This window comes from Chiloscyllium plagiosum, chromosome 32, assembly GCF_004010195.1.
Source record: "Chiloscyllium plagiosum isolate BGI_BamShark_2017 chromosome 32, ASM401019v2, whole genome shotgun sequence".
Lineage (NCBI taxonomy): Eukaryota > Metazoa > Chordata > Chondrichthyes > Orectolobiformes > Hemiscylliidae > Chiloscyllium > Chiloscyllium plagiosum.
Window position 1 is genome coordinate 39,668,866 of NC_057741.1, and position 10,709 is coordinate 39,679,574.

The 10,709-nt window shown below is 45.2% G+C and overlaps 1 protein-coding gene across 1 annotated transcript in view; it reads right to left on the bottom strand.

Annotated features, from left to right (window-relative positions):
- Nucleotides 1–1,354: 1,354 nt before the first annotated feature.
- Nucleotides 1,355–10,709, bottom strand: part of LOC122539534 (cyclin-dependent kinase-like 2) — a 30,756-nt gene continuing 21,401 nt past the window's right edge. The window contains exons 5-7 of the mRNA XM_043674496.1: nucleotides 8,559–8,671; nucleotides 4,358–4,497; nucleotides 1,355–1,447 (exon numbers count right to left, since the gene is read on the bottom strand). Coding sequence (XP_043530431.1) covers nucleotides 1,355–1,447; nucleotides 4,358–4,497; nucleotides 8,559–8,671 — 346 coding nt within the window. The remainder of the gene's footprint in view (nucleotides 1,448–4,357; nucleotides 4,498–8,558; nucleotides 8,672–10,709) is intronic.

Consider the following 10,709-nt stretch of genomic DNA (forward strand, 5'->3'; position numbering starts at 1 on the left):
GATTCAAGCTCACACCCTGAACACAGCTGCGTGAAAACACTGAGGCTGCTCACAATGATCAGACATTGTGATTCTGGCTGCAGGGCCCAAGGTCGGTGGGAAATTCCTGCAGTCCTCACTTTCTCCTATCATCCTTCCTACAACCAATCAGGAAAACAAAGCAGGTTTCTCATCATCTGATTGGAGGATTTTCACTCCAGCGTTGGTTTGGTGCAGATTAAAACTGAGAGCTGTTTAAATGAGGTGAAATGAACACAACATCTTTCGTGGCTCCCCCATCCCTGATTTTTTGCCAGACTTATTAAAATTTCCTGAAACTTCCTGGAGTCTCTGGAATATAAACACAAAATATTTGCCGTGATTGATACAACCGAGTGACTTGTTTGGCTAGGTCAGAGGGCAGCTGAGAATCAACCCCATTGCTTGTGGGTCTAGAGTCACATGTAGGCCAGACCAGGTGAAAATGACCTGAAGGACATTAGTGAATAACTTGGGGTTTTCCCAGCAACTGGCAATGGTTTCATCATTATTACTAGATTCTTATTTCCAGATTTTTATTTTTGAAATTTAATTTAAATTCCACCTTCTGCTGCGGCAGGTTTTGAACTTGGGCCCCTTGAAATTTTTTAAAAATTCATTCACAGGATGAGGGTGTCACTGGCCAGGCCAGTATTTATTGCCCATCCCTAATTGCCCACAGGGCATTTGAGAGTCAACAAGTTCCTGTGGGTCTAGATTCACATGTATGTCACAACAGGCAAGGAGGGCAGATTCCTTCCCCAAGGGACATTAGTGAACCAGATGGGCTTTTCCAACAGGCAGAAAGTGAGGCCTGCAGATGCTGGGGATCAGAGTCGAGAGTGTGGTGCTGGAAAAGCACAGCAGGTCAGGCAGCAGAAAGCAGTGCCAAGTTGGAGGGTTGGATCTGGGATAAGGTGGGGGAGGGAAAATATGGAAACTTGTGAAACCAACATTTATTCTGTGTGGTTGGAGGGTCCCAAGGCAGAAAATGAGGTGTTCTTCCTTCAGGTGTTGGGTGGTAAGGGTTTGGCGATGGAAGAGGCCCAGGACTTGCATGTCCTTGGCGGAGTGGCAGGGGAGTTAAAGTGTTCAGCCACAGGGCAGTGGGGTTGTTTGGTGTGTTTTTCCAACAATCAACAACGGATTCATGGTCATTATTAGACTCTTAATTCCAGCTTGCTTTTGAAGTCAAATTCCACCAAGTGTCATGGCAGGATTCACAGCGGAGTCCCCAGAACATCACCTGACTCTGTGGATTAATAGTCTAACAATAATACCACTAGGCCATGCCTCCCCCTCAATAAACACAAAATCATCTTTATTTTGTATCACTTCACCTTTCAGAGAAACCATCAGCCGTGAAATAATTGTGTTGCAGCAACTCTGCACAGGAGGGCCTTTTCTCAGGGTCTATCTGCAAACATTTCTGGAAAATACAACCACCGTTAGGAATGATTTAAACTGCACAATCCACACATTGTGAAGATTCAGTTTTACCTCAAACAGTAAACTCATTTGTCTTTTTAAAATCGCTTGGGTGAAACCACATCTCCCACCAGATGAAGCAAATAACTCTTCAAGTCAATTGAAAACCAAACTATTTCATTGATGCTGGTTACTCTGGTCATGGGATTGGCACACAGACCTGATCGTAATGAGGTACAGACAGTACAGCTCAGGAACGAGAAGTGGAAATAGGCCATTCAGCCCCTCAAACCTACCACACCATTTTGGAAAACCTGATCACTCCTCATTCCCGCCTAACACCAATAACCTTCCACACCAACTCCCTAACTCCCTGACACATTGATTGAAAAAATACTCCAAGACTTTGCTTTCCAGTAGCTTTCAGAAAGAGAGTTACCAAAGGCTCATCATCCTCCATGAGAGACAGCATTTCATCTCATCTCTGTTTTAACTGGGTCACCTTTAATGTTTAAGCAGTGACCCCTCATTCGAGACACACTGAGCTCTTCCCCTTCAGGTTAAAGGCTGGTTTTGTTGCTGGTGTAAGTTCCTGAAGAAGGGCCTGTGCCCGAAACGTCGAATCTCCTGTTCCCTGGATGCTGCCTGACCTGCTGTGCTGTTCCAGCAATAAAGTTTCAACTTTGATCTCCAGCATCTGCAGACCTCACTTTCTCCTTGCTGGTGTAAGTGCCTGGGTGTGTGAGCTGTTAACAGCTTGGAGCTCCCCGGGAGGGATGTAGCATCTCAGTGAGTGATGGGACTAACAATCAACTGAGCTCTTCCCCTTCAGGTTAAAGGCTGGTTTTGTTGCTGGTGTAAGTGCCTGGGTGTGTGAGCTGTTAACAGCTTGGAGCTTCCCGGGAGGGATGTAGCGGAGTATCCAGCATCTCAGTGAGTGATGGGACTAACAATCACCACAACCAATGAGATTGAAAAGATTGAGATATAAACTGAGGTCTGGCAGAGGAGCAAATTGGGTGAATAAGAGTCAGGTCAGGGATAGAGAGAGACAAACAGTAAAGGAGAAAAGTTTGGAATGGGAGAGAACAATGATAAAGATGCAGAAAAGTGCTGTGTGCTAATCAGCTTTGCCAAGCTTTAATAATACGTGTTCTTTCACGTATGGAAGAAACCTGGTTTAAGGACAGCCTGGTTCTTTTCCTTCTGAACCTCATGTAAAGTTGGACTTACCAGAAACGGAGTAAAATCTCTGCATTTCCTGCTGTGGCCAGCAGAGGAACAATGTCAGAAATCACACAACATCAGGTTACAGTTCAACAGGTTTATTTGAAACTACAAGCTTTCAGAGCGCTGACCCTTCATCAGGTGAAATCTCTAAGCTCTAGCTGTTGTGTACTTCACCTGATGAAGGGGTGTGCTCTGAAGCTTGTGCTTTCAAATAAACCTGTTGGACTATAACCTGGCGTCACGTGATTTCTGATTTTGTGCACCCCAGTCCAACACCAGCGCCTCCACAACAGAGGGATGGCACTGGAGAGAATACACTCCTCACACCTCAGACACATCCTAATAACATAAGAGCTAGGAGCAGGAGTAGGCCATCGGCCCCTGGAGCCTGTCCTGCCATTTAATGGTTGATCTCATCTTAGCCTCAACTCCACTTTATTGCCCACTGTCCAACCCATTACTAATTAAAAATCTGTCAAAGTCCTCCTTTAATTTACTCCATGTCCCAGCATCCATTACATTCTGGGGGAGTGAATTCCACAGATTCATGAGAGGAGTAATTTCTCCTCATCTCTGGTTTAAATCTACTATACCCCTAATCCTCAAACTGTGGCTTCTTGTTTTAGATTACCCCACAAGGGGGAACATCCTCTGTCAACCCCTTTTTGCATCTTATATCCCTCAATAGATCTCCTCTCATTCTTAGTATAGGCCTGACCTGCTCAATCTCTCTGAAAAAGACATACCCCTCATCTCAGTGGAGGAAATCTAGAATGGTTTTATTGCAACCAGCTAGTGAACCTCCTCTGAGCTTCCTCCAATACAAATACATCAAAAAAGACCCCAACAAACTTGTGGCAGCACGGTGGCTCAGTGGTTAGCGCTGCTGCCTCACAGCACCAGGGACCCCGGTTCAATTCCAGTCACAGGCAACTGTCTGCGTGGAGTTTGCACATTCTCCCCCTGTCTGCGTGGGTTTCCTCCGGGTGCTCTAGTTTCTTCCCACAGTCCAATGATGTGCAAGTCAGGTGAACTGGCTATGCTAAATTGCCCATAGTGTTAGGTGCATTAGTCAGGGGTAAATGTAGGGGAATGGTTCTGGGCAGGTTGCTCTTCGGAGGATTGGTGTGGACTTGTTGGGCTGAAGGGCCTGTTCCCACACTGTATGGAATCCAATCTAATCCAATGCTAGAAATTAGAAACAAAATCAGGAATTGCTGGAGAAACTCAGCAGGTCCGGCAGCATCTGTGGAGAGAAAGCAGAGCTAAAGGTTCAGGTCCAGTGACCCTTCCTCAGAAGTATATTTCAGAACATCCCTCCTCAAGTAGGATGACCACAATTGTATACAATATTTCAGATGCAGTCTGACTAAAACGACTCTTGGATAGGCAGGTGGAAGATAGTACAGTGAAGGGTATGTAGGTTAGTTTGATCTTAGAGTAGGATAAAGGGTTGGCACAACATTGAGGGCCGAAGGGCCTGTACTGTTCTATGTTTTAATGTCTTATACAGTTTGGCAGCAACAATTATCTATCTTCATACTCTATTCCTTTAGCAGTAAAATGGCAAAATTCTATTTGCCTTCCTTACCATCCACTGTCGGAAAGGTTAAAAGGTTACTTGTGCTGTTAACGATGAGACATTGCTCTGTTGTGCTCATTCGAACACAATCACACACACCTTTACCAAATCAAATACCAGGCAGGGAATGTGGGGATAGTGGGTTGGAAGCAGTTCAATTCTTTTGATGTCAGGCAGCTGCAGTCCAGTGAAGAGAGGATTCTTGTGGAAAAGTTCCTTATGTCTCGGGATTAAATTACCTAAGGCAGAAAAAATGGATGGTAAAGATCCAAAGAAGCTCATTCATGACAATGCATGCTGAAAATCGAGGGGAATCAGAGAGTAAAATGGTGACAATTACCCTGAGCTTCCCATTAAGAGGTTAGTGGGATTTACTTACTGCAATAAAACCTGACGATCTCTGATTTTCCAAGCTGTCTCGGAGCAGGTGTTTCTAAGGATTGTCCCCTTTTTTTGGGAATGTTTTGTTATCTGCAGCAATGTGTGAGGATGGACAGACAGACAGACAGCAGCTCACTCTGTCGACTGAGTTCTGACTGTAGCAGTCTCCACATGGACATTCAACAGCAATCTCAGGCAGGAAGGTCAACCACACGATAACCCTGACTTCCTGATGAGCTTTCTGTCGGGAAGTGACAAAAAGACTACAGATGCTGGAATCCAAGGCAGACCAGGCAGGAGGCTGGAAGAACACAGCAAGCCAGGCAGCGTCAGGAGGTGAAGGAGTCAACATCTCAGATGTAACTCTTCTTCAGGAAATGACAGGGAATTCCCCTGAAAATATCGACTTCCCTCTGCCCCAGTGTTTGTGAAGAGGGAGCTGGCTGAGGGGGAGGGGTAGGTCTGAGCAATATCTCCATGACCTCGAGGTGATTGAAGGAAGAGCTAGAATTTCATTATCATCTTTTACAATCCCTGGGCGCTCTAATGTGCATTGTGGCCAATTTTTAATTCACATTAGTTACTTATTGCTGCAATCTAGGCCCCCACCAAGACAACAAATCTATGCACAGGAAGGTCCCCAAACAGCAGTGAATGAATAACCAATCACCTGGGCTTTGGATCCACTTTGGAAGCAACAATTGACAGATTCTGGGGAGAACTCCCTGCTGTTGATTTTTAGCTCTTACAGGATGTTAAATACTTGGGGGAATAAACTGTTGTGAAGTAATTCAGTAATTGTATCTAGTGTATAAACGGGGCTCTCACCTCCAGCCACACCCGTCTGATTCTGTCTGATCTCGGAAGCGGCAGTGATTTTGATACAGGAGACCAGGGTTTCAAGGCTGCCTGCTCCCCTGGGGTGCTTTAACATCTCTCAACAGGTGTTTTTTAAAATTCATTTTTAAGAAAAGAATCCTCCAGGAGGTGTGTGGCTGAGTTAAAGTGAAACTCTCACGAGATTGGTGACTGTGTGATCTCACCAGAGTGTGTGATCAAGGACTCTTGTCAGCTCAGTCCAAGAGCAGATCATCTGCTTATTAGTTAATTGCTATTGATTTTCTTACATTTTGTTTTTCTTTTATTCATTCACAGGATGAGGGCATAACTGGCCAGGTCAGCATTTATTGCCCCATCCCTAATTCCCCAGAGGGCAGTTAAGAGTCAACCACATTGCTATGGGTCTGGAGTCACATGTAGGCCAGACCAGGTAAGGATGACAGTTTCCATCCCTGAAGGACACTAGTGAACCAGATGGTTTCTGATCATCATGAAACTCATCATTCCAAACATTTATTGAATTCAAATTCCACCATCTCCCATGGCAGGATTTGAACTCAGGTCCCTGGAATCTTATCTGGGTCCAAGAGATAATACCAGAAGGCCATTACCTCACCATTATATCAGCAGGGCCACATTGAATGTATTTCATTGGCTGTATGACACTTTGGGATGACCTGAGGATTTAATAGGTTCTACAGAAATGCACACTCTATTGGTTTGAATGAAGTGAACAATGGACATGATTACTGAAGATCTGAGGAGCCTAAGACTGAACATTCGAGAGTACAGCTGTCTTTAACTCTGAATCCTAGAATCAGTGAGGTGGTAATATACTGGGACTCATGGTTAACACTAAAACATAAATATCATCATTCACTCTTGGAATAACAAACAGCAAAGTGAGTAAATAATTAATGGAAAGTCACAAGCCTCCAATTCACCTGATGGAAGCTGAGTCACAGTTCAGGAAGCAAATTAAAAGAGCACAATTGTATTTGGAGTGTCAATATTTCCAGCTCTCCACTAAGAAACCGACTGGATCACTGGGTCTAATCCTAAACAAATGGAAATCTTTCTTCTAAAAAACTGGATACATTTCAAATGGCTACAAATGATTATCACAGAGACCCTGGAATCCATCGCTCCTGCCAAATGTTGGCATGAAATGGATTTCTTAAAGTTCTGTGTTTCTGTCTCCATGGCAACAGACGGTGGTAAAGGCTAATGCAACTTTAATACAGTCTAACGACCCAATCTCTAACATCACCCATTGTTCACTTACAGCTGCCAAACTGTGAATAGCAGCTGAGGGTGAACATTCCTGTCCACACTGCGCTGAGTATCTTCTGGGTGGGATGGATAGTGTGTAGAGACGGGAATTGAAATTTGGCTTTGGCTGTGTGAGTGAGTGAGTGAGTGAGTGAGTGAGTGAGTGAGTGAGTGAGTGAGTGAAGAATATGAGCAGCTTCAAGGCTGTCCCTGTACCAGCTGCAGTTCAATGTGAAGACCACATACAGAGTGCTGCTCCTGACTATGCTTCCTTTAGCTGTGTAGCTCCATCACAGCTAAATGGAAACGATTTACTACCAACCAATTCAGCAGAGTCAACCTGCTGCAATCTGTACTCCAGCACATTATCACACTCTTCCTGATGGAACTAGGGGCTCCATCCATCTCACATCTCCGAGCTACTTCCTGTGGTCACTTCCTGTGGTCACTGACTGGTGACTGCCTCACACATCCACCAAAACCCCTCCTCCAGCCCAACTCTTACTGTCAACTGATTTGAAATCGAGCGTCCTTGACACTAAAACAGCTGAGTGTGGCAAAACTGCCCCATGAGAAATCAGGGAAAGCTCAGGAGGCAGTACCTGACACACAGGAAGATGGTTGTTGGAGGTCAGTCATCTCAGCTCCAGGACATCTCTGCAGGAGTCCCTCAGGGTAATGTCCCAGGCCCAACCATCTTTAGCTGCTTCATCAATGACCTTCTCTCCATCGTAAGGTCAGAAGTGGGGATGCTTACCGATGATTGCACAATGTTCAGCACCATTTGCAGCTCCTCAGATACTGAAGCAGTCCGTATTCAAATGCAGCAAAATCTGGACAATATCCAGGCTTGGGTTGACAAGTGGTAAGTAACATTCACACCTCACAACTGTCAGACAATGACCATCTCCAATAAGAGACAATTTAACCACTGCATCTTAACATTCGATGACATTACCATCACTGAATCCCCTATTATCAACATCCTGGGGGGTTACTATTGACCAGAAACTGAACTGGACTCACCACTCAAATATAGTGGCTACAACAGCAGGTCAGAGGCTAGGAATATTTTGGCAAATAACTCACCTCCTGAATCCCCAAAGCCTGTCCACCAGCGACAAGGTACAAGTCAGGAGTCTGATGGAATACTCCCCACTTGCCCCTGGATGGGGGCAGCTCCAACAACACTCAAGAAGCTCAACAACAACCAGGACAAAGTAGCCGCTTGATTGGCACCACATCCACAAACACCCACTCCCTCCACCACCGTCACTGAGTAGCAGCAGTGTGTACCATCTACAAGATGCACTGCAGAAATTCACCAAAGATCCTCAGACAGCACTTTTCAAATGACCACTTCCAATTTGAAGGATAAGAGCAGCAGATACATGGGAACACCACCCCCTGCAAGTTCCCTCCGAGCCACTCACCATCCTGACTTGGAAATATATCACTGTTCCTTCAGTGTCACTGGGTCAGAATCCTGGAATTCTCTCCCTAAGAGCATTGTGGGTCAACCCACAGCACACGGACTGCAGCGGGTCAAGAAGGCAGCTCACCCCCACCTTCTCAAGGGGCAACTAGGGATAGGCAGTAAATGCTGGGCCCAGCCAGTGATTCCTAAGAATGGACCAAAAGTATATTAAATATCACCAAAGGGTCTGTTTCTATACTGAATGATGCTATGACTCTCTGAAAGTGATGTTCTAGGAAATGAATTGTCAAATTGTTTGAATGACACTCTGTAACAGAATGAAGAGACAGGATGAGAGGGCTGGTTCCATTCCTCAGAGAGTGGACTCACCGACACACCTGATGATGTGAAACAATTGATCAATCTCGGAATCTCCGGGAAACAGTGGCTCTCCAGTCAACATCTCCATCACCAGGCAACCAACAGCCCACACATCGACAGGCCTGGAGGAGAGAACGGCCAGGACATTTACACATAATCTTTACCTTCCTATCCACTTGCTTCTCCCTGTTTGAGTTCAGTGACTGGTGTACAGAGATATTTAGCACGCTTCCTTCATCAACCTTTCCCAGTCTATTACCATTTAAAAAGTACTCTGCCATCCTGTTTTCCCGACCAGTGTGGATAACATTCCCCTGACGCATGTTACACTGTACCTGCTGTATGTTCCAAGGTTATCAGATGAGTTCCTAAGGCTGTTTATAAATGTATGGCTCCTTGGTTTTATTAAAGGGGCAGCAAGTACAAAGACAAGGATGTTACACTAAACTTTAATATAATTTGCTTGTTCCACCTGGAGCATTGAGATCATTTCTGCAGGTCCCATACCTTAGGGAGTGTGTGGAAGATGTTCATTAGGCACCCTAATGAATGAGGGACTTGGAATATACAAGCATGAGATAGGAGCCCCTCACACCTGCTCTAACATTCAGTAAGGTCGCGGATGCGGTGTCTGTGTTTTAAATTGCACTTTCCCCATCCACGCCCTGAAAGCCCTCAATTCCTCAGTCTAACAAGAATATATCCACCTCCACCTTAAAAATATTTAATAACTCCACCTCCTTCCGAGGCAGAGAGTTTTAAAGTCTGACAGAAAAAAATTCTCCTCATCTGCATCTTAGCAAACCAGGATTTGTATACCATGTCCCTGGCTCTGGACTCACCCACTAAAGGAAACATCCTTTTCACACTCACCTGGTCAAGACTGTTCAGGATCTTATACACTTCAATCCAATCACCCCTCACTCTCAAAACCCCAGTGGAAACCAGCCCAGTCTCTCCAAAACTTTCCTCATCAGATATCCCACTTAGTCCAGTGCAGTTCAGTTCATGTGTAGAGACTGGAGAAGCTGGGAGTGATCTCCAAGGCACAGGGAAACTTCAGTGAGGTTAGATTGAAAGGGTCGGATAGAGTAAGTGAAAAAGACAGGGCTGGTCGCAAATACCAAAGTATGTCGAGACTCGATGTGAGCTGGTTCAAGACGGAATGGGGATTGTGGGAAACCCTGAGCTGTTATTCCCAGATTCTTTCAGGGTAACCAGGCTAGTTTGGAACATGATATAAAGTGTGATGTGTAATGTAGTTCAATGTATCATTTTCATTGACATTACTCTTGGTGTCTCCCAGTTCAGTGAGAGACAGAAACAGATCTTCCCCAGGGATCCAGTGTAATCTATTGCCAGAGAGGAACTGAGCTGGGCACTGCCCAGTGAGCACATTATACTGAAGGTAATTGAAGATGGGAACATTCTGTGCCCCATAATTTGGATCTACAGAGGTAAACAAATAGTGCTGGAAGCTATGAGAGCACTGGGAAAGGATCCACAGGCTCTGCTTTACAAAGGATCAAGAATTATATATTTCCAAGACATTTCTGCAGCTGTGAGCTGCAAGAGGAAGGCCCTTGATGAGGTAAAAAGGAAACTGAGAGACTTGGAAATTCCGTACGCTGTAAGATATCCGGCAATATTATGTTTCAGTCACGGAAGGTCCGTGTTTAGTTTTGACTCATCGGAAAAGGCAAAGGGCTTCCCGGACACTTTAAAATAGAGTGGCTCGCTCGAATCATATGGACAATAGTGTTCACTTCGTTTTCTCTGTAGTTTGCCTGGTATTCCTGGTTTTGTTTTTTTAACAAGTGGGGTTCCCTTTTTTTCTCTTTCTCTCTCTGCTCCCTTCTTTCTCTCCTCCCATTATCCTTTGTTTTTCTATCATTCCCTTTTTGTTTCTCTCTCTGAGTAGGGGTTGGGTGGGTGGTGGTGGGGCGGTGGAAGGTTTGGGAAGGCCGAGGGTGGGGAGGGGTGTTTATTTTACCACGATTGCCAAGGGTCAAAGTATGGATGGGACGGGTTGAGTGCCCACTTTTAATTTTCTTGCTGTAAGACGTGTGTAACTTTTTGTACTTTGTTTACCTGGGTTTGGGGCTCAGCTTCAGCGAGAAGGAGCCATGGAGGGGTTAGTGGGTAGTATGAGCGCCCCCT